Here is a 27,834-nt window from a genome sequence, read left to right on the forward strand (position 1 = left end):
ACGCTTTCTTGGTGTTCTTGTTGGAGATGGGCGGCTGGGTGGTATATCTGGAACTGTTTCAGCTTATGAGAGTTTGAAACTATGAGGTTATGATGTTGTTGTTATTGTTATTGAAGATCATGGCCTTGCAAATGAAATACTATTAATGTCATATTTGCGTACGAGGTAGTTGAAGTTCTTTAACTTTATTTTTTCTCTTCATTTGGACTTCGACTCCAATCCTTTACTTTTTCTGTTATACACCACTAGAAGTAGTCAAAAGTTGAGGCAATATCAGCCTTGGTCATGCTATGTAATGGGTTATTAACTTATATTCTTTATTCTTCCTAGAGTGCCTATGTTTGTGCTGCCACCCATTCCACAAGACCCATCAAATGACCTAATGGAATGGTTTGATGAATCTTGCAATGTATTTAATTATTTGAAAGATATAATGCTGGAAGCTTATTTAGAAAGAATACAGAGACTTAATGAGATTCCGAGAAGAGCTAGAGATGTTTTCTGATGGCCATTCACTCAGCACAAACTTGTACCACCTTCTAATGTCACAGTCATTTCATATAATATAAGACGGCCAGTAGCCCAACTCACTTGTATTTTTCGTGTTATACTATACTTTTCCACTTTAGGATACAAGTTTTTTTGGTTTTTCTTTCTGACGTTAATTGTCAGGTTCTGATATAAAAAATAAATCCTCGCTTTTCAGGTTCGGAAAAACTGTGCTAGACACATACTTGAATCCAATACTCACTTAGAGTAACATAGCTTAATTCTTTCCCAGACATGAGGTGCAATCTACTTTATCTACTTTGCAGCTGTCAGTTGTTGGAAAAAAATGTGAAGACTTTCAAAATCAACTTCAAGTTATGATGCTTATGATGCAGATGATACGACAAAATCAACCGCAGAGTCCACCATCTTAGGTGTTATTTTAGATATATGTTTTTTTCATTCTAGTTAACAATATTGAACTACATTATATTTCACTTTAATGTAAACTTTGATTTATTATTATGGATTCAAGTTTGTTGTTATGCTACAGATTAAACTTTCAAATTTGGGTAATAAAATAGCAGAAAACAACATTTGAAAAATTAGTTTTAATTAGCGACGTTTGCATAATAAAACGCCAATACATGGTCAATACCGACGTTTGTAGAACAAAATGCCATTAAAGTTCAAGATCTTTTGCGGCGCTTTTACCAAAAAGCCACTATATGTAGTCAATAGCGGCGTTTACATTCACAAACGCCACTATATGTTAGAACATTTAGCGACGTTTGAATCATAACCTTTAGCGGCGTTTGTGAACTAACGCCACTATATGACTGAAACAAAATGCTGCTAAAAACCTGTTTTGCTATAATGCACCCTGAAATCCTGATTTTTTTCTATTAGTTGTTCATTTTACTATTGGTGTCGATCCTGAAATTTTATTTGTGTTTATCTTACGAAAAATTCAATAATTAATATATGTGTGCCCACCCTAAAAAATATTTATAAGTTCTCCACTTAATCAGTGAGTATAGAGTTGTTGGAAGTGGTACTTCATTTATGTTTATAATCATGTTGAAAATGAAATGCAAGTATTTTATTCATATTCATTTGGGAGTGCATTGACCTCTCAATATGGAAGGCAATGTCACCCCCTCATTCGCCTAATCTTAGTGGAAAGAATGTTATTATTGTGTGAAATCCCACTATTTAATCTTTTCTTCGGAGGATCAAAACCCACTGATTCTTCTATTAAAAAGGTTAAATTATGTTATTGGTCACCAAACTATTAAATCCTTCATTATCATCGAATATTTTCTACAAATTTAGTCAGTCACATTACATTTTTTTTACTTGATCACTAAGAAAATTTCAGAGATGATGATGAGCAGGTATGGTATAGTAATAACTGTAGCCTCTAAAACTTAAGCATTGTATTCATTTGGTCCTAATTTAAACAAATCAATAAATTTAAACCTTCAATTCTTATCAATTTAGTCCTCATTTTAATTCTAAATAATTTAATAAATTTAATCGTTTAATGACATGAGAGCACATGTCATTATCTTAATAGTGATAACTAAGAAAAACATGAAATAGGTTTAAAAAATTCAGACTTGGGAACTAAATAATAATGTCATGCTTAACCGCTGGATCAAGCTAAACATTTATTATATAGTTGACAAAAGTAATATTTAGCTAAAAATATTTAATCGTTGCACCAAACTCATTATTTATTATATGATTGACACAAATAATATATAAGAAAAATTACAATCGGAGTTAATTACATATTTAAAAGAATTATAAAAAATATATATTTTTATTTAACTATCAATATTCGATTTATTTGATCAACTAATCTATGATAGATGTTGTATAAATTCATTATGGGAGTGTCCCTCCCAACTTATTATCCATTAACAATTTCAGGATTCAAACTACAATTTTATCAATAGCTTATAAAATTTAATAATATAAAATAAACTATGATTTAATTATTAAAAATAATAAATATATATTTGAGCTTGTGTCATATATCTTAGAATCTTAGTTCGTCTCCCAAATTTAAGTTCGCACTCTAATATAAAATCATGGTTACATACTTGCAGAGATTAAACAATGTGACTTTCAACATAGAACTCATATAGAAAATAAATTAAAATAAATGATATGGTTATAACTAGGGGTGTTCAATCGGTCGGTTTGGTTAATCGACTGAACTAAACTTTCAAAATTTTATTAACTAATTTTTTTTCACTTTAACTGTTAATCGAACCAAATTTTTTTTCAAAAATAATTTACCGAAACGAACAAAGTTCGATTAATTGGTCAGTTAACCGAATTAACTGAAAGTTTAAATAATATGTATTATATATTTAATACTTTTGACTAATTCGATTATTTTGGTGGTTAATTCGGTTAAAACCAAAATTTAAACACTCCTAAAGTGATTAATATATAAATAATATATTAAATATTTAAAAAATTTGGTTAACTCAGTTAATTAACCGATTTCGAATCGAATTAACTGATAAGTGAACTTTAAAAAAATATTAAGCGTTAACTGATCGAACCTAAAATTAACCGATCGATTAACAAAAAAAAATTCGATTCGATCAGTTTAATCGGTCAACCGAAATTTTAACACCCTAATTGTAACATTGACAGATTTGGAACTAAGTAAAGTACCAATTCCATAAATGCAAGGAGTCGACCAAGAATAAAAGAAAAAAGAGAACAAAAACATCCCACGGGATGAATTTGTTTGCAGTCAATAGAGCAATCAATTGGTTTGGTGCTGCTAAAGCAAAAAGTGTAAAATGATTGGGAACACACATTTGAATGTTAGATTCAAAACTTCACGACAAAACAATAACGATGAAAGGAATTATGTAACGAAAAACAATATTATACAAATATCAAAATTCATCTATAATATTTTATTGAATAATTATTTTAATCGTTATTTCACTTTAATCTCTAACATCTTGTTTTAGGTTAAAATATTTTTTATCATATAAAAATTATTAATTAACTAAAAATCAATACTTATCACTGAAATAACAAGTCATACTTATAAAAATGCTTATATGACATTATCACGTGTACATAATAATGATATATCACATGCCATATTTTCAAAAGGGTGTTATGGTATATGACACATGTCTAAAATGTCATCACTTTGAATACGTAGCATATCATATTGTCACTTAGACACGTAGTGGGTTTTGCCTACACTTTGGACATGTGACATGCTTTCACTTTAAAAATATGACATGTCAAGTCAGTGTTTTGGACACACGTTATATACCATGTCAGTACTTTGAAAATTATGTATCCTTTAATAGATTAACTAGTCTCATTCGGATGTTATTTCATTGAAAATCAAAATTGAACATACTCTCTCTTCGAGCTTGACCAATTAATAAAAAAAATCAAGTTTAAGTAGATAGATAAAATAGTTTTTTAGACTTTTAATTTTGATTTTTTATGTACAAATTCTAAATGGAGATTGATAAATTCTAAACGTAGGACGACAAAAAAATGTAGAATATAGAAAAGGAAAGAATTTTTTTTACGTTTTTTTTATTTCATCAATTCTATTTATATATCATAATATATATTGATCCTAATCTATCCTATATCTTATAGATTTGAATGGAGACATAAAAAAGAAATGCACCAATAAATTAAATACAATTTTTTTTGGATAGTGTATGGAATATAAATAAAAAAACTGAGGTCATCCTTGATAGGCTTCCCACTCGGGACAGACTTATTTGAATGGGGCTAACCACTTAAGGTTCTTGTATCTTATGCAATAATGGCCTTGAAACTAGAAATCACTTATTTACTGATTGTATTATGGTTGATTCTCTTTGGTTTAGAATTCTTAATCTTTCCCTTTTGACCAAACCGCATATGTCTTGGGAGCACAAGCTTGCTTGGGCTATCTCTTGTTGGAAAGGTAAATCTCTCCTGTCTACTATTTTGAAGATTGCTTGGAGCTCTTTCATCTACTTTGTTTGGGAAGAAAGAAATAGACGCCTATTCCAAGGTAGATTTAGAACCATGGATGATTTGCTCATTTCTATTAAGGAGATTGTTGGTTCTCAACTTAGGAATAGAGATCTTAATAGGCTTGATTTTGTTAATATGCAACTTTGTACCAATTGGGGTATAGGATAATCATTTGTAAATAGTTTGTCTTTGATCCTCGATTAGGTTATCTTGTACTTTTCTCTTTTATGGATAATAAAATTTTACTTATTCAAAAAAAAAACTTATATCATATTAATTTTTATTTTATTTTAGCTGATACTATATCATTATTTATGTACATATAATAGTGTCACGTCTTAGATACATAAGACTTACTAAAAAACAATAATCATTAATCAAATAATAATTTTCATCAAATTAAATACAATTTTAATTTAAAATAAAATATTAAAATGGATAAAAAAAATACTATAACGAACTCCTTGACATACTATCATATGTTAAAACATGAGAATTAACTAATGAACACCGGACCTCATAAGAAAAGTACCATCATATGTGCATGGGCATGGAGGACTAATGATGCCAATAAACACATGACCGTTGCAACCATCTCAAACATCAAACACAGACAACATGGGAATAATTGGGATGGAACAGTGCAAATGGGGTTAGATAGCTAGCTCTTAGCTTTTTGTTAGAAGTCACCTTTGTTTTTCTCAATTCTATCTCAAATGGGGTTAGATAGCTAGCTCTTAGCTTAATGAAAGGGTAAAATTTTATTTTAACCCCTAAATTTCATATAAAATTTTAATTATAGATTTCTTTTTGTAAATCTAAAATAGTTTAAGGATAAATTTGTAATTTAACCTTCATAGAATTTTTATTATTCAATGACAGAAGAATGATAGTTTTAAAAAAATTACGGACATTTTAGTCCAAAACACCGGTAATCTAACAATATCTAAGGAAATGGGTAAAGACATTCCATGCAATATACCCAAAAAATATACTATTGACAATAAAATATTACCGGAAATGAGACTCTCAGCCAATCAAATATGGAAATGTGGATTACATTCCTATAAAAATCTCATATGACTTAAACCAAACAGCCCTAAGATAGTAGTTAAAAATGGTGACAAAAAGAGCATTCGGCTCATATGTATGCTTTTATTACACACATTTTTTTACAGTTGATGATTTTTTGTTCACTATGATTCCTGCCGAACTACAGATGCAACAATTCTAGCCCAAAACATGAGATGCTTCTTCATATCAGCAGCCGCATAGACCCTTGGTCTTAAATTCAGCAATGGAGAATCGGGTCTTTTAATCAGCCAAGCCTCTGATAAATACGGTCTTACAACAACTCTCTTCTTCTCTTGTTCAAATCCAAGCCTGAGCAAGCCAGGGACAACACGGATCATGGTCGGGTTCAAGTGTTCTTTGGTGAATGTAAATCCAAGATCCATGAACCCTTTCACTTCTTCTAGTTCCAAATCTTTCAAGCTCCTAAAACTCGTGGATTTTCGCGGTTTGCATCGATTATTTATGCTCTTATCACGTTTTTGAGTTGGTGGTGATGATGATGATGATGAAAAAGAATGTGAAAGACTATGATTCCCTCTCCTTGATCTTTTCTTCACTTGTTCTTCCTATAGAATTGATCAACATGAAAACAATAGCAAAAAATGAACAAAAAGAAGTAGAAAAATATGTTCAAAGATTGTCGAGGAGAATCGGTTATTTACCGGTGCTGGTTCTTGTTGGTCTGCAGCAGATGATAAAGAGGGGCTTTAGTAGATCTGAGTAGGGTTGCTTTGGTTCAAGTTGGTTTTCTGGGAGAAGAATAATCTGTTGGAACCAAAGGCGATCCATGGCTGCTATGAGACATGAAGACAAATTGTTAGCCATTGAGAGGGGGGATATGGAGAGTGGAGAAAGGGTTGTTTAAAAAGGGAAAAATCAGAGAATCAGCATCATTGTGCATGTTGTTGAAAGAATAAGGAAAAAAGCAGTGGAATATAGAAAATGAAAGATACTATTTGCTGCTTTCATGTCAATTTATATGGCAAATAGTGGACCGAACCAATCAAGAACAAGCAGGTGGTGTAAACAACTAAACACTCATAATTCATGGCTCCCCTTTGTCTAAATCATGCATGAAAGATATATATCTGCTTTTTAGCTGAAGTTATCCAATCCGTGGGAGTAAATGTATTCAGAGAAGTACACGGTATAGATTTACTGTGATTAAGTACCGCACATCTCAATCAAATAATGGACTGTGTAGTATGATGTGTTGACCCTAAAATTCAAAATTTCTCCTAATAGTTATCTATTTTTTTATTATGTTCACTCTAAAATTCTATTTATAAAAACATCACATATAAAAATTGTGTTGTTAATATAGGAAAGTTTTGAACTGAGTTATGGTGGTGAGGAGGTGGATGCCAATGAAAATGGAAATGAAAAGCAGGTAAACGGTGGCAAGTGCATAAATTATTTGTCCCTGCCTTTGCTAAGATTTGTTGAGACTTCGATTACTGAATCAAAATATATTTTACTTTCCGTATATACAATAGCAAAATTTAGTGAGTTTACATTGTTTTACTGTATTAATGATCATGATAGCAACAAGGGCATTTGGTCTAGTGGTATGATTCTCATTTAGAGTGCGAGAGGTCTTGAGTTCAATTCTTAAAATGTTGCGGATCCTTAGAAGTCAAAAGTTTGAACATGACACTTATAGGGGTCTTTGAGTGTGTTGAGAATCTTTTGGATATATATTATATAGTGTAATTAGGGATGTACATAAGACTCAAACCATATAGGTTCCGCCCTGACTCGACACTAGTTTTCTTTAAATTCAGGTTTGGGTTCGGGTTGAATACTTTTTAGAGGATATATTCGATTTGGGTTGAGTTTAGGGTAAAAAATATCTTACCCAACCCGACTCAAAAAATTATATAATTATATTTAAGTAAAATTGTAATTGTACCCATCTATATATTATTTTTTTCATGTAGATCCTTATTTTTATAGAATAAAGGTATTTTTTTATAAATATATTTTTTGGGTCAGGTCGGGTCGGATAAAGTTATCCTAAACTCAGGTTGGGTCGAGTTTCGGAGGGAGGGGTATATTTTTCCAGATTGAGTCAGATTAGCCCGATCCATGTCCATCCCTAATAGTAACCACCCAAACAAATAAAATAAATTCAATTTTAAGTTAACCCTAAGACAAACATGCAACTACACATGCTAAATTATAATCCATTTTTCTTTAAGGATCAAAGTGGGAAAAATGAAAAATTATAAGATTAAATGAATATTTAAACCAAATCAGAAAATAAGTTGACTCCGTGGTCTGTTGTGCTTCTGTTTTTGAAATCAATTATTCTTTGAATCTGGAGTTGTTTCCGTTGTCGACGGGAGGAAACAAACAGAAACGAAGAGAATCAAACTCTTCTTCTCCGCTCAACTTCCTTCCAATCCAGATAGCTACATTGCTTGATCTGTTAACTAGAAGAAAAGATGAGTGTGATCGATATATTGACAAGGGTAGATGTAATCTGCAAGAAGTACGACAGGTACGACATCGAAAAGCAGCGAGACCAAAATGTCTCCGGCGATGATGATTTTGCTCGCGCATACGCCGCCATCGAAGACGACATTGAAGCCGCTCTTGAGGTAGCTCGAATCTAATCTAATGTTTTCTTCTTATCTTTGTTGATGTTGTTAGGTTTAAGCTTGTTCTACGAGTAGGTTAATTGAGATTTAGAGAGTCTGTCTTTGTCTGCTTAATCGATCTTTGTTTCTCGAGAATTAGGGTTTTATGCCTTCGATTTGAGTTATGTTTGTGATGTTTTGATTTAGAAAGCGGAACATTCTTCCAAGGAGAAAAGTAAGGCATCTGCTGTTGCAGTGAACGCTGAGATCCGTCGAACCAAGGCTCGATTGCTTGAGGAGGTCCCTAAGCTGCAGAGATTGGCTGTTAAGAAGGTTAGCTTTTTTTCCTCTTTAAAATTTCCCAAATTGTTTAACAATGTATTGTAAATGTGAGCTCATTTACCTGTTGATAGATTGGTAATGTTGTTCAAGAAAACAGAATTGGCATTTTCTATAATGTATTTTAGATTGGTAATGTTGTTCAGGCAAACATTATTGACTTTTTTCAATGATGTATTTTGTTTTTAGTTTTAACTTGTTTAGGGGGTATATGGAATATACTATTGTGGATGTGAGAGTTGACTAGTTTGGACTTCCATTGTGATAGATTTTGAAATTCATTTACAGGTTAAAGGGATTTCAACTGAAGAGATGGCTGCCCGTAATGATCTGGTACTTGCATTGCCAGACAGGATTCAAGCTATACCTGATGGAACTGCTGCTCCTAAACAAACTGGAGGCTGGATGTCTTCAGCACCTTCAGCTTCTCGTACTGCAATTAAGTTTGATTCAGGTGATCTTTAACTCCATTGAAATTTTTTGTTGAGTTTATTGAGATTGTATATAGGTAGGCTCCATGTTTAGCTGTTTACTAACTGTTCCAACTTGCCAATCTTTAGATTTATATCTTTGTTTGTACCATTTTGACTAAAACTGAACACTTTATATGCTGTTATCTTTTTCTCCTTTTGCCTTTTGTTGTTGGGGAGGGTAGGCAGGGTGAAATGGTTCAGCTTATTTGGTGGTGCCTTAAGTAATGATTGAGGAACACTGTTTTGTCTTTTAATTAGCTGATGCTAACATAAGATGAAAAGTTGGGAAAATTGGATTAAGAACAAGTTTGATTCGAATATAAAAGAGAAGAATTTGGAAGATAAAAATGAAATAAAAATAAGAGTAGGAACTCAATAGATCTGTGGAAAGAGGGAATGAGCATTTGATTCGAATATATTTAAAACTATTGTACGTCAACTTTTATATCTTTGAGAATAATTAGAGGCTGCTGCTTAGCTTATGCTCATATCTGCAAAATTATTACACTTTATTCTTTTTTCCATCTGGTTTACGGTGAGAAATTCTCAATCTCATAGTTCATAATGGTTGGCTTATCATTTACTCTAAATATCTGTGGAACTTTTGTCTAGAACATCTTTTTCCGTTTTGTTGTAATTACATTTTCATATTGGTCATAGATGGAAGATTTGACGATGAATACTTTCAAGAATCTGAGCAATCAAGTCAATTCAGGCAAGAGTATGAAATGCGGAGAATCAAGCAGGCACGACAAACATGTTTGGTCCCTAATTTTATGAGCATCCTTCCTATTAGAAGGAAGCTTGGCTGACTTTTAACTGCACACCACATTCTTTAGCTATAGTTACCTTTTGTTTCTTTTGACATCCATACAGGACCAAGGTTTGGATATGATTTCAGAAGGTTTGGATACTTTAAAAAACATGGCTCATGATATGAATGAGGTAAAGCTGACTTGATCTTTATTTATGAGTATAAATATTTGTTATCTTGTTCTTTTTGTCAAGTTATTGTAATATTCATGCGGATAATTGTATCCTGTGGAATCTGCAGGAATTATATAGGCAAGTTCCTTTGATGGATGAAATTGACACCAAGGTAACATCATGGTCATCATCTTGTTGTACATTGTATGAACTGCTTAATGAATGCAAATTTACAATATAAATTCTGTTCTTTTCATATTATAGGTAGACAAGGCGTCTTCTGACCTTAAGACACCAATGTTAGACTCAAAGATACTGTCACCAGGTGATTGATTATAACTCATTAGTTGTTTATTCCCATCCATTTCAGCTTTTTTTTTCTCCTTTGCTGTATGTAACGTAAGTTATTGGTTGTGCAGTTGAGATCCAGCCGAAATTTCTGTATTGATATCGTATTGTTGTGCATAGTTCTGGGAATTGCTGCCTATTATACAAGTAAGATTCTTTCTCATGCCTTTCATTTTAGAAAGTCCCATCTAAACTAACTGAAAACCGTATCTGTATTACAGATATACATACAATTTCGTTTTAGTGGAACTTGCCATATAGCATGTTCAGTTTCTTTTTTATGATAGATGTTGGATTTTTTTAGTAATGATTCCATTGATGGATTAACAGACATGTTCTCATTTTTTTAGCATGGAATCACCTTTAACTGTTCTTTATTTGCAGTGTTCTGAAGAAGTGAAGTGATAAAGGATTCATCTGTGTTTCCTGTTTGTTATCGGCTTTTTCTGGTGGGTTTGTTTTCATGCTTGATCTTGTATTTCTATTCATTTGTGGGAGTCGTTGTTCACACGGGAAAAACGTGAGTCATCTATTGACACAAAATTCAGAGAACCTAAATGTTGTATATCATGGAGCTTCCAAAGATTTATTTGCATTCGTTTAAGGAGATACTTCTGCCTTCATGTCTCTTCTTTAAATATGTTGCTAAAAAATCCATCATCACCACATATGCAGAGCATTACAGATTGTAATTGATCAAATCTCTTGAAGCCAAAAGTTGTGTTGCCTAGACAGACAGACAAATGCTTTGATTGAACCCTCCATAGTGCATGCATCTGAAACCAATTCCGGAATGGAGATTGAGGTAAGTGAAAAGCGGAAGAAATAGTTGATAGGTATATTTGAAGTGGCAGCACTGTACAGCTGAATGGTAAATAAGCGTAGTTGCTAGATTTGAATCAATGAATAAATAGCTTCTTGTTGCTGGTTGGGACGAAACTAGTGGTCCTGGTACCTTCCACGGACTCTCTTTACGAAGGGTTAGAGAGAATTTGTGGAGATGAAAATGAAATCTGTAAATTCTTGTTATCAGAAATGGCTTCCTGGACTGATGTGGAGGATTTATCACTGCCTTGGAAGCTCATGATTGAGATCGTATCAAAGCAAGGCAAGGCAAGGCAGGTCTTGAGATATAAAATTGTAGGGCAACATTTGGCAGTCGTTGAATATATAGCTTTTGGTATTTTAAGGCCATTGCCCATTGGGATATTTTAATAACTTGAAATATTTTTAATAATAAAATAGCTCTAAATTAGTTCTTAGTTCTTACCCTCATAGACCCTTTTCGATTGAGAGTCCAGAACATGGTTTCAAGAAGTCTATACTTTTCCATGATCCACTCAGTCTTGATCCCTTTAGTTGGACGTTCTTTGTAAAATACCGAAGCTTTCTTCACTTTGATACTCCTAGTTCTGCACGATGTTAGTATCGATACTTTTAGTATGTTTTGAGCAATAAAGGCAGGTTTTGAGCGTTTTAGACTTGAGGTACCCCAACACTTTAGTAATTCTTCAGATAAGACTACAAGCGAGAACGTTAATTTCATTTTCAAACGTAAAAACAAGTTAGGAGAAATAAAACTAGTATTGTTTGAATGCTCGGGAAAACGACCATGACACCCGAGTTTCTTTCGAAAAGCTAGCAGAGTCGACCATATAGATTCAGTTTGGATATCCTTGGGTAGGGCCGAGGCCTTTCTAACTAACTATGTTTGTCGAGGCCTTAACACTCTTTAGAAGAAAGGGTGGGTTAGTCAGGGGTATGAATGTAGAGAATTTTGGGGGCTATATCCAGGGTTGACTAAAAGGGTGTGTGAGTTTCGAGATGCAGAACCCTCAGTCGCACCATGATGTCTACCATAGCTTAGAGAGTGAGTATTCGAGAATACTCACTAAAGCAGTTTTAAAGCAGACTAGCTTGGGCGCAAGGTCCAACACTCAACAAGTAGGCTAGTAGAACAAAACAAATAGTAGAACAGATAGTAGTAGACTTGATAGCTTGAGCTTTTCAATGATGATTTTAGTATGTTTTAGTTATTAGTGTGGCGTGGATGTTTCTGTGGGCAGGTTAGTAGATTCAGTCAGTTCAAGAATATTTAGAGTGACCGAGATCCAGATACAGTTCAGAGCAGAGTACGTCATCCAGTTTTTTAAATGGCATGTATATTCATGAATTCAGTTGTATTGAATTGTAAAGTCAATTAAGAGTCAGTATGTAGGTATCTATATATTTTGAGGGCTCTCAGATGTAAAGAATCGTTTTAAAGTACAAGAAAATAAGTTTAAAGTTGGTTAGCCGCTTCAATGGTTCCGTGTAGTACCTTAAATCGGTCGATTGTGTGTCGTACTGGTCTAGGATGTTACAAGATCAATTAATTGTCGATTTTCATATTCATGTTTCTTTCCCAACGAAGGTATATAAAAAATTAGACATTAAATCTAAATTTATTTCATAAACTTAAATAAGAAAAACTAGATTAATGTAATATCTTTATTAGACAAATTACAAGTGCTGTTCAAACTCAACTGTGTTTGGTAATGAAAGATGTTTTTTCTTTTAGTTTTGTAATAAAAGATGTTGAATCAACAACTTTAGACCCATTCATGTGTTGACGAATGGATGCCAAGTTGGAATACCACTCACTGCCTTTAACTTTTATTGTTTATTAATTTCCAAATCTTTAAGCTAACGTGTAGTAATCTAAATCTACAAGAGATTAAATATTTAAAATTATTAACTCATTAAAATTCAGTAATCCGAAAATCAAAAGATTTTTCATGTAATATTTTAAATTACCAATAATGGTAATATTTGGGATTTAATTTTCGAAGGTTTGTAATTTCTTTTCAATAAAAAGAGAAAAAGGACAAGAAGATATTCTTTCAATGAAGCTTTTGCTTATAATTTCCCTTTCTTAATAAAACTCTAATTAATTAATACTATTTTTTATATATATAATAACTAGAGATTTGCATAAAGCCCAAAACTTCATAATTTGAAGCTGAAAATCTAATCTGAATTGAAAAAGAAGGCTTGGAATTTTTTCCCCAATTTCTTCATCGATCCCTCAGTTTATAACTACAGAGCCACACAAATTGAGTCTCTTGAATCTTCCACCTTCGCTTCCGTTGACTTCCCTTAAACTCTCCGAAAAGTCTTAACATCATCTCCTTTGACCCCCATTAGCCCAAGGGCAGGGTTTTTTTTTAATTATTGGTTTTGTCTTTGGATTCAAGGAAGGAAAAAAGGTCGAAATCGAGACGAAGAAGTGGAACAAAAGCCAGGGTGGGATGATCAGATGTTATCCGGTGTAAGATAAGCAACGCCATGATCAACACCGCCAACGGTGCTATTTCGACGCCATCTTCATCGGCGAACGCTCAATCGCCCGGTTTGAAGACTTATTTTAAGACCCCGGAAGGTCGGTATAAGCTTCACTATGAAAAGACTCACCCTTCCAGCCTTCTCCACTATGCTCATGGCAAAACTGTTACTCAGGTAACTTCAAATTTCTAGGGTTTCTTTTCTTTTTTTAATGTTATTATTATTTGACAGTGAGAACATTTCCAATTTATTTGTAAACATGGTGGTTTTTTTTATTATACCCATCTCTTAGAAGCACTTCAGGAACATATTTTACTAATCTTTTTGTGTCATCCATGTTCAAACATTATTGATTAAAAGATTGAACTTGAAATAGTTTTGCTTATGTTGTATTCGTTTGTTGAGATTGTATTTGATTAAGTTTGGTTGTCAGGTTACCCTAGCGCATTTGAAGGAGAAGCCATCTCCGTCAACTCCGACATCTTCATCGTCCGGCTACAGTGCTAGCAGTGGGGTCAGATCAGCAGCAGCAAGGTGGCTAGGTGCTGGGAATGGGAGCCGCACAATCGGATTTGCTGGAGGGAATGGTGGGAGTAAAAATATTAGCAGTACAACTAGGATTGGCTCATTGGGTTCTTTGAGTTCAAGTAATTCAATGAATAATATGAATTTTGATGGGAAGGGAATTTATTTAATCTTTAATGTTGGTGATGCTATCTTTATTAGTGATTTGAATTCTCAGGATAAGGTAATTTATCATTTTTCTAGTTTAGGTTTTTGATAAATGAGAAGGTGTCAATGGTAGCATTTTATAAGAAACTTGGTGTTTAATGTAGGATCCAATAAAGTCTATCAGTTTCAGTAATTCAAACCCTATCTGCCACGCTTTCGACCATAAAGCCAAAGATGGACATGATTTGATTATTGGGTTGAATTCTGGTGATGGTAATTCTTCTTTGCTTGTGTTAATTTGTTATTATAGCTCATCGGTTTAAACTCTGCCAATTTATCAGTTCTGTGTTACTGTAGTTTACTCTGTGTCACTGAGACAGCAGTTACAGGATGCTGGAAAGAAGCTTGTTGGAGCGCAGCATTACAACAAAGATGGTTGTATCAACAACAGGCAAGATTTACATTACTACATCCATTGTACTTTTTTCCGACGTTTCAGAAGCTTGGGGTTTGAACCTTTCTTATCTGTATGAGTGTTCCTTTTAAAATTGTGAGTTCAAAATGCTTTGTTTTAGTACTTTTGCATGTCCCTTTTTTAGATATTTTGCTCAAGAGTCTAGACTTGTCTATGGTGGTGTAAAGATATGTTGTAATACCTAATGGCTTGGAGCAGGATAATTTCTATGACATCTTAGATATAGATCAGTTTCTCTTTTAAATGGTGTATGAAGCTTGTCATACTTTATTATTATGAAAATATCTTTTTTCCTGGAATCTGTTTTTGTTATTTTAACAGGGCAATATTTCCTTTCAGTAACCCATTTTTTTAATTTCTATCCACCTAGAGTCTTAGCTGTAGAGTGGCTTCATTTGTTTTCTCTTTGAGATGTACTTCTAAGGTATCGATCCTATTGATATAAGGTCAGCATGCATGACAGTGACTGACTTGGTCTTTCACTGAGTTGATTGTAAGCCTTCTAGAAATATTTGACTTTTCTGATGCTGCAATGTCTAGAATTTGCCTTTTTCTTTGGCTTCCCTTCAGTGTAATGAAAGGGCATCGACTTCTGTTTATAATAGGACTTTATCCTAAATTGATGTTTTTAATTGCGTTGACTCTGTTGCCTTTCTTATTAATTATTGTAATTTCCAGCAGTCGCTGCACTTGTATTGAATGGGTTCCTGGAGGTGATGGTGCTTTTGTGGTAGCTCATGCTGATGGAAACATATACGTGTATGAAAGGGCAAGTTTTTAGTAATGAAATAGGATACTTTTCACTTCTGGAAGTGTAACTTACAAATTTCACTATTTTCAATGCATCAAATTGTTCTCTAAGTTTTTTTTCTTTCTTTTTCTGCCCTCTAGAACAAGGAAGGTGCTGCCGATTCTTCGTTCCCTGTTATAAAAGACCAAACTCAATTTTCTGTTGCACATGCACGTTACAGTAAGGTACTGGTCAGCACTTATATTTTTGGGGAGAAAACTATTTTAGAATTTCTTATTTGTGCATGTTTCCTAAAAATTGGTAGTCTTTACCAATGTTTTCAAAACCGGACTGGACATTGAACCGATGAAGGTACTGGTTCACTGGTTCACGGGTTCAACCGCGGTTGAACCGGATTTTATATAAAATAATATATTTTTTTAATTTTACATAATATTCAAAGCAATATTAATATATATGTAACACTTTTTTTAAGTTTACAATATTAAAAGTATAAAAAAATCACAAGTCATAACATGTAAATAAAAAAAACTATAAAATCAAGTAAAACAAAATGATTCAAATCAACTACAACATAATATTTAAGGTAAAACATAAATAATAAATAATTATAACTATAATCAAAAAAATAAAATTAGGATTTAAAAAAAATCATAACAAATGATGTATTTGGTTTAATGTTTAAAAAAACAATCCCACATGGCTAAGAACATAGAAGAATATCTCAAAAGTTTAAAGAGTAAAAATATGAGAACAAAAACAATCCCACATGGTAAGAACATAGAAGAGCATCCCAACTTATTCTATAAATAATAGAGGTAATTTGCATTCAAAATCATGGAGCCTTTTGGTGAGCACAAAGCGAACTATTCTTTCGCTTCAATTGAGCTCAAATTTTAGGTTCAATTGAGCTCAACCTGGTAGAGCACAAAGTTCTTAACCTTGAGGTCGTGGGATCGAGTCCCACGGAGGGCATTTCATAATTCGGAAGTCTTAGAAGCTGCTCTCAACCTGGTGTTGGGGGTAACCTACTATCTTACCTCCCCCTTATCCCATACATATGGGAAAAAGGGACAGTCATTTTTTAATTGAGCTCAAATTTTAGGCTTCAATCGAACTTCTAAATTTTTTTTTGAGTTCGAGCCTTTTCGATTTCAAGTTTTAATATTATATTTCGAGTTGATAATTTTTAGCTTGTGAGTTTTTGAGTCGAGTTGACCTTACTTTTAAAGTTTTCGAGTTCGAGTCGAGCTCAGCAATACTCGAATTTGACTCGGCTCGTTGAACAAACGATGTTGTTTGGTTTAATTTTTTTTTAAAGAAAAAAAGTGAACCGGCGGTTTAAACCGGTTTTCAGCCGGTTCATCCCGGTTTTCCCGGTTTTCAGTCGGTTCTTCCGGTTCTTTACCGGTTCTGTGCTAATCCGGTTTTAGGAGTTAACCGGACCGGATAGGCCACCGGTTCACGGTTCAACCGGTCGAACCGGTCGGTCCGGTCCGGTTTTAATAACATTGGTCTTTACCTTCGATTTATCATCTAAAGCAGGAGGCAAGTAACAATTAATTGTGTATGTTTATTGTAGGTGCTGCATAGCTTTTCACTATATGTGCTTCTAGTTTCTAGCCAAACAGCCTTCTGTTTAAATTAGATGATGCATGTATTGTTGCGTTTTACGTGACCTAGATTGTCAAAATGGGATTTGGCACCCAAATTTCTTAGAGAGGAGAGCTGTAGGTAGTGTAGTTTGTACGTTTATATTTTGAATAGCTGCAAGGATTTCTCAAAACCTTTACTCAACACATTTAACTTTCTATGTATTCTTGTACTGGCCTTCTGGGTTATACGCATATTTTTGTTCGTGTTACAGTTAATGCCATGATAATCTTGATATCTGGTTAGATAGGACATGCTGTTTTCCTCCTATCTTTATGCATACTGTTTTGGTTTATTTCCTTGCAGAGCAACCCAATTGCAAGATGGCATGTTTGTCAAGGTTCAATTAATAGCATTGCTTTCTCCCATGATGGGGCCTTCTTAGCAACTGTTGGAAGAGATGGTATCAGACAACTTGACGTCTTTTTTGTTTTATGGCTGTTTTCTTTTCTTGTTAGTTTGAAGTTAAGTTTTTCTGTTTCTACGTACCGAGCGCAGGTTATCTGCGGGTTTTTGACTATTCAAGAGAACAACTTATATGCGGTGGCAAAAGTTATTATGGTGCTCTATTGTGTTGCGCTTGGAGGTGCTCTATCATTTATTCAGATTTTTTTTGAATTCATGCATGCTGTTTTTCTTTGCTGAAATCAACTTCCGCTGAACAGTATGGATGGTAAATATATTTTGACTGGAGGTGAAGACGACTTGGTTCAAGTTTGGAGTATGGAAGATCGCAAGGTTGTGGCTTGGGGTGAGGGGCACAACTCATGGGTATAATTCTTACCTTATGGTGAAGGCTTTTGTTTATCTATTGTGGATGATTATGGCTCCATGCTCATTTCTTTCTAAATGGTGCTGGCAGGTTAGTGGAGTGGCATTTGATTCTTATTGGTCATCACCTAATTCCGATGGCACGGGGGAGACAGTGATGTACCGGTTTGGCTCTGTTGGTCAGGTATATCGATGATATTAGTCTGGTAAAAGCAATTACCATCTGCGTCCTAATTAGCGTCACTTCTATCTAATGCTGTGTTCTTCCATGTACTTGCTCTTGTATTTTGATTGTGTTTACGTGGATTCAACTGCTATGATCCACGAATTTTATCTTTTCATTGATATGTTAGAGTTGAAATTAGGCTTGGAGAATTACCTTCATGAACTTTTTTCTACAGTAGTTCCTTTGAAGGGAAATATGCTTCCTTGCAGCACCTGCACTATCATTCACATCTAATTACATTTCTATATGGACACAGTTTTATTGTGGGACCTGGAATGATGAAATTATAGTGCCATTACGTCGATGCGCCCCTGGTGGATCTCCCATTACAGCATTCATGAACTTTTTTCTACAGTAGTTCCTTTGAAGGGAAATATGCTTCCTTGCAGCACCTGCACTATCATTCACATCTAATTATTACATTCTTCTATATAGGACACACAGTTATTATTGTGGGACCTGGAAATTGATGAAATTATAGTGCCATTACGTCGATGCGCCCCTGGTGGATCTCCCACTTACAGCACTGGGAGCCAATCATCCCACTGGGACAATGTTTCCCCATTAGGTACCCTGCAACTTGCCCCAAGCATTCGAGATGTTCCGAAAGTTTCACCTCTGGTTGCTCATCGAGTCCACACCGAACCACTCTCGGGCTTGATTTTTACCCAAGAATCTGTACTTACTGTTTGTCGAGAGGGACACATAAAGGTCTGGATGAGACCTAGCATAGCAGAAAGCAACTCAAGCAACACCGAAACCTCCTTAAGTAACAGTTTCAAGGATAAGACATTAGCATCCAACAAGATTGGCAGTTCTAGCTACAAACAATGACCACACGATCATCGAAAGAGGCAAGACAAAACAAAGCTCTATTATTTCTTTTTCGTTTTTCAGTGTAATGTTTCTCTATGCTGGAGTTGCATTTCTATTTGTTAGTGTGGCCGTTCATCTCTTTATCGAGTTGGGTTTTGTCAAAGTACAATTGTTTGATCGAAACCGAATTGGAATGAGATAAACCATCTGAATCCAATGTATATTGAAAGAACAAAAATACCATTGACAGCACAGAGGTCTAGACATTGTAAGTACAAACGGCTATTTCCAGAATATATATGAAGGCAGGCATAACCTGGAATTGCTCCTTTAAGATTTGTATTTGAAGCTTGTTCCCAATTGTAACACTGGCCTTAAATTTCTTCTTTAACGTCTAAAAAATGTAAATAAAGTAGAACTCAAAAAACATATTTTTGAAGTCCCATCAAGCAAGATGGTATCATTTTGACAATATATTTGTGTGAAATTCCAAGTGATTATAACTTCCTGTTTTGATTATTAGAAAAGCTCGAAATAAAGATAACAAAATACTATACAGTAAGATAGTTTAAGAAACATGTTCTCATCTCATTCATCAGGGCCATTGTTGACCTTTATCTCGAGAAGCCTCTCAACTGGTTGCCTACAGATTGGGCATCGATTCGTCTGGCATCTCAAAACCTTTGCACATGAACTGCACATGCACTGCATTATTTACAAACAAAATTTACATCAACCATCGACTATAATCTCGATTCCCATAACCTGAGAATTAGTTATAACAGCCATTTCCATGAGTGGAAAGGAGTAGCTATTACTTGAAAAGTAATAAAGATTTTCACTACCTTTTAACTTATAACTACAGGATTTATTCATTGAGTTAGGCCAACAGTTGAGTGTTGCCCTTTGCTTTCTTGTCTAGTCAATCAATAGTGCCAAAGACCAAACAAAGGGGAAGGACAGTTGTGTCCCGAGGCTCTGAAAGGCAGATAACGCATTCTTTTCCAGTATCATTTGCATCAACATCATTGTCGACTGAATTCCCTATCCCATATATTTCTTGCAGTTCATACCTCATCCCATTCACCCACAGGATCTGTTTCACTACTCTCGTCTGGTACTCACCCTTCTCCTTCTCCAACACTGCTTGTGTTATCTGAGAATTCATGGCTCCTGACTCTTGGTTTCCATCCGACGCATTCTGGTTGAGAGGTAATGCCTCTGCCTTTACGGCAAGATGATAGATTTCCACTTCATCTACTTTCAATAATTCTGACTCCTCAAACATAGAGAAATCGATCCCTGTTCCAGAGGGCAGTCTAAACTTCTGTCCTAGACCTTGTTCGAAAGGTACAATTACCGGGGGTAGGATACTTTCCTTCATTGCTGTCAGATTGCACTCTTCACCTTCTTTTGCAAAGAAAATAACAGTCATCCTGTATGCAGAACAAACCAAATAAATCGTCTAGTTAAGAAATAATATCTGAGACCAAACATGATTCACATGAAAACCGGCAAATATGAACTACAAGATAAGATGCAACATAACTTCAATGCAGCAAAATTGATTCTAAGAAGAGGAAAACACTTGTGCTTAAGTGCTACATGAATGCACTCCATTAAGTATTACTTTCTCATGATCCTAGAGAACCGGAAATACATCAAATAATATATTGCAAGATCAATCGATCGTCGTACTATTGATAAGTATGAATGCGCAGAAGAAAACGATAACATCAAATGCATTATTACATATCTGTAAGAAAGTCAGCTACCTACATGCTTGCAACATAAGTTTAGGCATCATTCAGTGTTTCTTTTCCTATACATCTAACAATAATCATCGAAATTGGCATAATTGACACTCAAGCTCTTAAAACAAATTTAACAATAATCATATGAATGTTATCCGAGGAGCAAAATCGTGATCAAAAGCGACTCGAATACATAGCTAGAATTTTTTATACCTTCCAGCAACAGTAGCATCAAACGTGAAAGAAACCAAGAACTTCCCAGGATTCAGCTCATCAGCTTCGAATTTCAAAGTCTCCTTCTTCAAATTGACGTCGTTCTTTATAGTAACCGCTTTCTGATGCTCTATATACGGCACCGGCGGCAGGGGCATCATCGGTCCATAAGCATATCGGCCCCAATTGGCGGGCTCTATGTGAGGCCCACCCCGATGGTGGTGGTGATGATGATGATCGTAGGGTGCCGGAATCGGCAACGGCACAGGCGGCTGGTGAGGGTAGTACCCTGGGTACTGGTAGTACTGGGACGGGTTGGCGTTCGGGTATTGGGGCGCGTAAGGAGTCGCGGCGGCGAAGACGTAACGGTTGGCGGCGATTTCAGTCTGCGGCTGGGCTGGAGGAGGCGGGGGAGGGTGGTTCCGCCGGCTTCCGTGCCTTCTCCGGCCATTACTCCGCTACTTCCAATGTTCCCCATGAACTTTTCCCGGGTTTTGGAATATAAAGTAAAACAAACCGGTTTTTTTTTTGCAAAATATCTATAAAGGAATGATTTTTATAACCAAGTTCGATCCAGGTTTCATGTAAAAATTTCAGGGTTTCCCATTTCCACCCCTCAAAACCCTCCAAAAAAATGAAAAAAAAAAGAAAGACGAAAATTATTTGGGAGAACAAAAAGAAAAACTATGTTTGCTTTTCCCTTTCATTTTTCTATCAAAAGAATAAATAAATGGAGAACCTTAGGTTGGGTGAATATTTGGTTAGCGTAAAGTTCAACCAAAACCACCATTGATGGACGATAGGAGTTGTGGTAGAGTGAACACTTCTATTTTCTCTGTTTTTTATGTTAAAAATATTTTAATACCGTGTCAATATTTCGAAAGAATATGAAATGAGTAAATTACATAAGCAGTCACTGAAGTATAAGTAATTTCCCTTCTTCAGCATTGAAGTTTAAAAAAATAACAAACGCGAGAAGCTCGTTTACGTTCACTTATTTATTAAACGAACAACATGAATAAGATTTTTTGTTCGTTTAATTAAATGAATGAACATGAAAAAAAGGTTTATTTCATTTATGTTCATGAATATTCGACAATCAGTTCATTTATGTTCGTTTAAATTTGTTCACGTGTGTATTTCCACTCAACAACTCACTATCCCTTTCATTCCAAAGTAGATTGAAAAAAAAACATTAAATCGTTTAAATTTATGTTCATTTACGTTTATTTGTGTTATTTTTCATTTTAACGAACAAACATTAATAAGCACGAACAAGCTTATATTCCTTTAACGAACGAACACGAATAATAAATTTTGTTCATTTAGTTGTTCATGTTGGTTCGTTTGTTTAATTAAAGTTAAACGAACGAATATGAATATACTCTCGTGTTCGTTGTTTATCTACCAAATCACGATACATGTATTGCATATGTGACGATGTGATTTATTTCTTTAAAAACAACTACGTTTTTATGTTACATATATAGTTTACTGTATCACAATGACTTTAAAACACAATATGATATGGTTGTTATACTGTGTTTGGCCACAATTTAACTATTGACCTTTAAGTGTTGTTTGGATCACGAAATGTAAGATTATCTTTGAGAATAAGATTATCAGAATGTAACATTACATGGCATATTACTAGGAATGTTGTACTACCTTGTTTGATTTGTTTGACAGAAATGTAAGATCACAGTATTTGATTGGAGGAATATAAGATATGAATAATATATTTTACCAAATTATCATTGAAATATTTTTTATTAACAAATTAAATTCTCAAAATTAAAGTGAAAATTTTTTACATGAAAGTTTATAAAAAAATATAATTTTTCTATTATTTGTAATTTCTATATCTTTTAAAAGTTCTATACAAATAATTTAAATAAAATAAACATAAAGATTAATAAATAAAATATCAAATCAACTTATTTTATAAAATAAATAGAAATATAAAAGATAAAATATAGAAAACCTTTTATAGAAATTAATCCTAAAAATAAACTTAATAAAACACACAAACTTGAATCAAATACATAAAATAATCAAAATAAAATAAAGTATTGATATTTTTTTACCTTTTATTTTATATTCATCATATTATTTTATAATAAGTATTAAAATATTAAATCATTAAAAAAAGAAATAAAAGTGATTTATGCTCGTATAATTATGTATAAAAGGAATGGGCATTTTAAAATAATCATTAAAAAAAGAAAGAATGATATTGTCGGGAAAAGACTCAAAAATTATTATAGTAGGGGAAAAAAACAACTAAATTGAATATATGATAAAAAAATTATTCCCCATATTAAAAGCCATCAAAGGTAAACAACTATTTGGTCCATTGGGTTTAAAAATGGTTCAAAACTCGGTGTTCCTTGAATAAGTATGTTTCTAGGCCTAATAAAATTTAGTCTTTTAAAATAGTAAAATTGACCAGGCAGATTAATTATTTAGTCTAATATATATAAAGCAAATTATTTAAAGATTTACGATATTTATTACAGTTATTTGAAATTTGTTACGTCGACGTGATGAATTTAAATAAAAAATATTATCTGGATAAATTCGTCACGTGGACTTGATGAGTTTGTTCTATAATGTAGTATTTACCGCAGATTGTAAAATAAATTCCGGGTCTATTGAGCTAATTAATTTTTGGAAAAAGAAAAACCATTAGTAAAATATCTTTAAGAATAAATTTTAGTAAAATATTATTTTTTTTGGGAGAAAATTGAAATTCATGTAGCTAATGGTCTTTGATAATCATTATAATGGGGAATGGATTGGTCCCTGAAATGAAAGAGGAGAATTTAATATAATTCACATTTAGACTTTGAGAGGCTGCTAAGTGCTTTGGTCCCTAGCAATTGGTCACTCACTAGTTTATTCATTACTTCATTTGATTTTTTGGGGAAAAAATTATTGACGCCATCAAGATCCTGTCGGCAGGCTTCTTTTAAGATAATTTAGAGACAATTGAATATTTTCGAATCCAAAAGCTTACAATAAATCCGAATAACATACCAATCAATTGATCTAACGAGATAAGACGCTATATCCCTTAAACAAAGTCAAGGATTCAAATCATGACCATTACAAATGGAATAAATTAGACTAGGAATGTCGTCCTTGCATCTGCAGTACTAGATCCATATTAGTTGATCAATCGATAAGATATTGATGGTTATACCGAAAAAAATCTGAATAATATATGCTTTAGTAGCAATGGAGAATTAAATAGAGGTTATGTGAGGTGCTGAAGAATAGCCTTTTTTTTTTATTACCCCAATATCACTCATTTAAAACGCATTTCATCAAGACACATCTGCACAAGTATGGAACATATGGGAAGCACATATATTAGTTCTATTCACTCAATTAATATGTGTTTAAAAAGTTCTATTTAAACATTTGAGAATCTCCATATCTAAATAATATAGCATTTGAAATCCCATGAACTTTATAAAAGTCGTATTGTTTAGATATGTAATTTTTTAAGTATTTAAATATAATATTTTAAACACACATTTTTTAAGCGATTAAACATAAGATTAATACATGTGTTTCGTCATCATCGCCAAGCTCATTCGTATTCTCGATACGCATCACATATTCACATGTTCTTTTTTTTTTAACAAAATTCATATAGTAATTTTAGTTTGTTTTTGGCTCTTTTGACTTTTCTTTCATTTTAGTCCAACCTGTCTCGTATAGTCGTCACATAGGCAGAAAACACTTCCTACAAAAAAGGGTTTTGAAGAAACGGACCTTTGTCTGCATGATAAAAAAATATATCATCCCAAAATGTAATCGGAGATAGAGATTAAAATGATGAATAGTTTTCAAATGAGTGATATTTGAGTAAAAAGGCCCAATATGCAACACACAAATCAGTCGGAATCAAGTTGGCTTCAAGCTGACAATGCTCCCAGGCTATCCTTTTTCCCTAGAAGCATGTCACCCATGCTTTTCAGTGGTCAAATTTAGCATATAAGCTTAACACAAGCTCAAGCCATATGATTCCCACCCGAAAAGGCAGCTTCTTTTTCCAACTTTTTTGCGTCTCAGCTTGGTGAAGGTAGTAGGGTGTTTCAAGGACTAATTCATAAGTAAGGGTACTGAAACGCAAAACTGACATAAGTAAATTTTATTGCTCTTGTCTGCATGCATAAAGTTAATAATAAGCACACCATTTGTCCTACATATTCTCAAACTGGTTTACCTCGTAAAAATGGTCTAATCTGTTCACCGGAGTTCAGATTAAAAATACAACAAAGCAAATATTACAACACGCAGGGAGACGACAGTAACAGGCTGCGAATGTTTGCCGCCTCAAGAGGACTAATTCTTTACGGTTGTCACATGCTTGAGAAGCATTTGGACGACATCATCTGATATTCTTGCAGCCTCGTTTTTCAGGTGTTGAATCTTTGCATCGGTTTCTTTCTCGAGTCGCTTCACGTTAGCACCCGAATCTCCGCTGCTCTGTTTGAAGACCACACGACAGGCATCAAAACACAAAAAAGTTAACGAATCTATGATGCTAGTATTATGCAAGGAGAGAAGAGAAGCTTCCAATCCTCATTAACAATCTCGAGTTATAGAGAGACACTTTACAAGCTACAAGAAGAAGAGTCGGAAGCTCAGCCTAGTTGACCATCAAGAATTATTTACCTCGGCAAGTTTACTCTGAAATTCCTTCTCCACTCGAGCTCGGTATTCAGCAATCTCCTTTTCAGCCTCTTCCTTGGCTTGTTTCAGCCTAGCCATCTTGGCTAAAAGAAGAGATTGAAGAAGTCAAGAACCAAGACAAATTACTTTAGAGCTAAAATGAAAAAGTTATAATAATGAACCAAAAAGAAACCCCACGGACTACTTTGAGGAGACAAAAAATAATGCATGCAGAAGCAATTCCATGCATGTCTCGAAACAAACATGTACATAAAACACTTCATGCGAATGATTGAGTGCATACACACATGCACAACTACGGACGGATACAATAAGAGAACAAGACACAGCCAGCTTCTGTATTGAGGTCAAGTCGGGAAAATATAAACTTTTCCTTTCTTCTCAAAATCAGGGGTATGAGAAGGTAGCCTTCTATACTTTCACCATCTCTTACAGATATACACACATGAGCGAACATATATATCAATCCGTAATGATAAATCCAGACAAATAACTCGAAATGGTTCAATCTGTGAATCTGTTGAACACAACAAGGAGAGTAGTTACCATTTCTGGCAGAATTTACAACATGCTGAGCTTCTTGTTCTGCAGCAAGCAACTGCTGAATGCCACCCTGTGCCCTATTGGCTTCCATATTTTCCTACAAGATCAAAACTAGTATTCAAGAACAAGATAAACAATAAGTGAATAACAGTATAATTGCGAATCTGGCAGGAAGTCAACCTCACTTCTAACTACAGAATTATGCTTAAGTCTAATAATTTAGAAGTTGAAGAATATGACATGAATAATTCCAAACAGATTAAAGTAAATGCAAAACCCAAAGTTCACGAGGGTAGCCTTGACCTAGAAAAAAGGATACTTAATAAAAAAAAGGCACCGACTTTATCAGACTAGCCGATCATATGGAGATAAAGTACTACGGAATAAGGGCAATAACTGGCAGGGACGGACCAAGGGAGGCTGGCACAAGCGGTGGCCCCCACCCCCTCCTGAAAATTTCAAATTCTAATATATTTAGGCATTTAGCTTTGTATTTTTTATTGGTAATCTATATTAGGTATTTAGCTCTAAATGGATTCTGCTAGAAAACTATTTCAATGGAGAACTACAGCCACTTTCACAAAGTCTTTAAAGAACATATAAATCAAGATTTGTTTCAAATAAAGATCTGTCCTCAAATCCAATCAACATCTTACAATTCTATTATAGTAGTAACAGAGAGGGTTTTCAAAGAAAAAAAATGGGTAATTCAAGTACAGGAACAATAGGCGTGAAAGTGAGATCTAAAGAGAACCGAACAACCAAAAGCATGAGAATTAAAATTGCAAAGACTAAAACGAAAAGGTTCTTCCATTTCTTCGGAGTTCCTGCTTTGATCATTCACGTACCCACAACTCATATGAAGAATTGTAATGAAAAGACTATACACTGAAAGTAAGAAATTTTGGGTTACCTCGTCTGTTTTTTCTTCTGGTCTCAAAGATTTCAGTTGAAAACTCGAGGATGCTTATCTGACTAATCTGACAGGGAAATAAATAAATAATATCTGTTTGTACTCTCTCTCACACACGGAGCTTCAAGAAACGGTGTCGTTTCCAGATTGTCTATCAGTACCTACTTGTGTGTCATAAGGGACTGAATTCATTAATTTCTCACGTGTCAAAAGATACAATTTTCTTGTCTTCGTTATTACACGTGTCTATAGATACACTAGTGTCTATTCGTTTTGCTTAATCTGTTCTAATTTAAAGGTCAAATATTAGTACGGATTTTTAGGTAAATTATACTATTAACCACTCAACTATTTAATTTTTTATTTTTATTTCCGATCTTTTAATTTTATCAATCAAACCATTTAATTATTTATTTGTTGTCAATCAAGATACTTGTTGTTAACAGTTGACAGAAGTGATGATGGCAGTTAAATAAATTGACGTAATTATATATTTAGTCCTCAATACTTATTTGTTAAAGCAATTTGGTCTTAATTTTAATTTAATTTTATAAATTTAATCTTCTAATCACAAAACGAAGGTATTTTTTTAATTTAATCATTTAATTTTACCCAATCATATGTGATACATGTCAGCATTGGATTGGATGACAATTGATAGTAGAAGAGAAATCACAAAGGAGGCCTGTGAGAGTCAAACCTAGGCAAGGCTGGATGGGAAACCAACACCCAAAACGACCAAGCTAAAAGCA

The 27,834-nt window shown here is 33.9% G+C and overlaps 3 protein-coding genes, 1 long non-coding RNA gene and 2 pseudogenes across 8 annotated transcripts; 3 read left to right on the forward strand and 3 right to left on the reverse strand.

Moving 5' to 3' along the window:
* On the forward strand, positions 1-423 carry LOC120214546. The gene is made up of 2 exons (XR_005524881.1): positions 1-165; positions 331-423. It is a non-coding gene; the product is annotated as an uncharacterized LOC120214546 (long non-coding RNA).
* A 5,109-nt stretch (positions 424-5,532) lies between these two features.
* Positions 5,533-6,420, reverse strand: LOC120214550. The gene is made up of 3 exons (XM_039212428.1): positions 6,371-6,420; positions 6,258-6,300; positions 5,533-6,161 (listed from the first exon to the last, which is right to left on the reverse strand). Exons 1-3 carry the CDS (start codon positions 6,418-6,420, stop codon positions 5,718-5,720), a joined length of 537 nt encoding a protein of 178 aa, XP_039068359.1. The 3' UTR covers positions 5,533-5,717.
* Positions 6,421-7,909: 1,489 nt separating this feature from the next.
* Positions 7,910-10,245, forward strand: LOC120214454 (annotated as a pseudogene).
* A 3,021-nt stretch (positions 10,246-13,266) lies between these two features.
* Positions 13,267-19,300, forward strand: LOC120214489 (dystrophia myotonica WD repeat-containing protein-like). 4 transcript variants are annotated; one of them, XM_039212376.1, is made up of 11 exons: positions 13,267-13,762; positions 14,022-14,336; positions 14,425-14,533; positions 14,618-14,711; positions 15,414-15,504; positions 15,627-15,716; positions 17,446-17,542; positions 17,638-17,725; positions 17,805-17,910; positions 18,002-18,094; positions 18,572-19,300. In XM_039212376.1, exons 1-11 carry the CDS (start codon positions 13,592-13,594, stop codon positions 18,968-18,970), a joined length of 1,653 nt encoding a protein of 550 aa, XP_039068307.1. In that variant the 5' UTR covers positions 13,267-13,591; the 3' UTR covers positions 18,971-19,300. The 4 variants fall into 4 exon arrangements, with proteins under 4 accessions (XP_039068307.1, XP_039068308.1, XP_039068309.1 ...); XM_039212377.1 differs by having other exon boundaries at positions 13,268-13,762; positions 15,417-15,504; XM_039212378.1 differs by having other exon boundaries at positions 13,269-13,762; positions 15,627-15,710.
* Positions 19,301-19,365: 65 nt separating this feature from the next.
* Positions 19,366-21,701, reverse strand: LOC120214491 (annotated as a pseudogene).
* A 3,365-nt stretch (positions 21,702-25,066) lies between these two features.
* Positions 25,067-27,180, reverse strand: LOC120214490 (V-type proton ATPase subunit G1-like). Of its 2 annotated transcripts, none has more exons than XM_039212380.1 (4): positions 27,083-27,180; positions 26,173-26,266; positions 25,609-25,709; positions 25,067-25,419 (listed from the first exon to the last, which is right to left on the reverse strand). In XM_039212380.1, exons 2-4 carry the CDS (start codon positions 26,258-26,260, stop codon positions 25,276-25,278), a joined length of 333 nt encoding a protein of 110 aa, XP_039068311.1. In that variant the 5' UTR covers positions 26,261-26,266; positions 27,083-27,180; the 3' UTR covers positions 25,067-25,275. The 2 variants fall into 2 exon arrangements, with proteins under 2 accessions (XP_039068311.1, XP_039068312.1); XM_039212381.1 differs by lacking the exon at positions 27,083-27,180 and adding an exon at positions 26,350-26,381.
* Positions 27,181-27,834: the final 654 nt, after the last annotated feature.

This window comes from Hibiscus syriacus, unplaced genomic scaffold, assembly GCF_006381635.1.
Source record: "Hibiscus syriacus cultivar Baekdansim isolate YM2019G1 unplaced genomic scaffold, ASM638163v2 tig00110065_pilon, whole genome shotgun sequence".
Classification (NCBI taxonomy): domain Eukaryota; kingdom Viridiplantae; phylum Streptophyta; class Magnoliopsida; order Malvales; family Malvaceae; genus Hibiscus; species Hibiscus syriacus.

What these genes read in the sequence shown, in the direction of transcription:
- LOC120214550 (XM_039212428.1), bottom strand. Translation starts at nt 6,420, where the DNA reads ATGGCTAACAATTTGTCTTCATGTCTCATAGCAGCCATGGATCGCCTT. An exon ending in GCAGCCATGGATCGCCTTTG is followed by an intron (nt 6,301 to 6,370) that starts GTTCCAACAGAT and finishes GATCTACTAAAG; the next exon opens with CCCCTCTTTATCATCTGCTG. An exon ending in ACCAACAAGAACCAGCACCG is followed by an intron (nt 6,162 to 6,257) that starts GTAAATAACCGA and finishes TCAATTCTATAG; the next exon opens with GAAGAACAAGTGAAGAAAAG.
- LOC120214489 (XM_039212376.1), top strand. Translation starts at nt 13,592, where the DNA reads ATGATCAACACCGCCAACGGTGCTATTTCGACGCCATCTTCATCGGCG. An exon ending in GATGGTTGTATCAACAACAG is followed by an intron (nt 14,712 to 15,413) that starts GCAAGATTTACA and finishes TGTAATTTCCAG; the next exon opens with CAGTCGCTGCACTTGTATTG. An exon ending in CTATTGTGTTGCGCTTGGAG is followed by an intron (nt 17,726 to 17,804) that starts GTGCTCTATCAT and finishes TCCGCTGAACAG; the next exon opens with TATGGATGGTAAATATATTT.
- LOC120214490 (XM_039212380.1), bottom strand. Translation starts at nt 26,260, where the DNA reads ATGGAAGCCAATAGGGCACAGGGTGGCATTCAGCAGTTGCTTGCTGCA. An exon ending in TGTAAATTCTGCCAGAAATG is followed by an intron (nt 25,710 to 26,172) that starts GTAACTACTCTC and finishes CTCTTCTTTTAG; the next exon opens with CCAAGATGGCTAGGCTGAAA. An exon ending in TTCAGAGTAAACTTGCCGAG is followed by an intron (nt 25,420 to 25,608) that starts GTAAATAATTCT and finishes GTCTTCAAACAG; the next exon opens with AGCAGCGGAGATTCGGGTGC.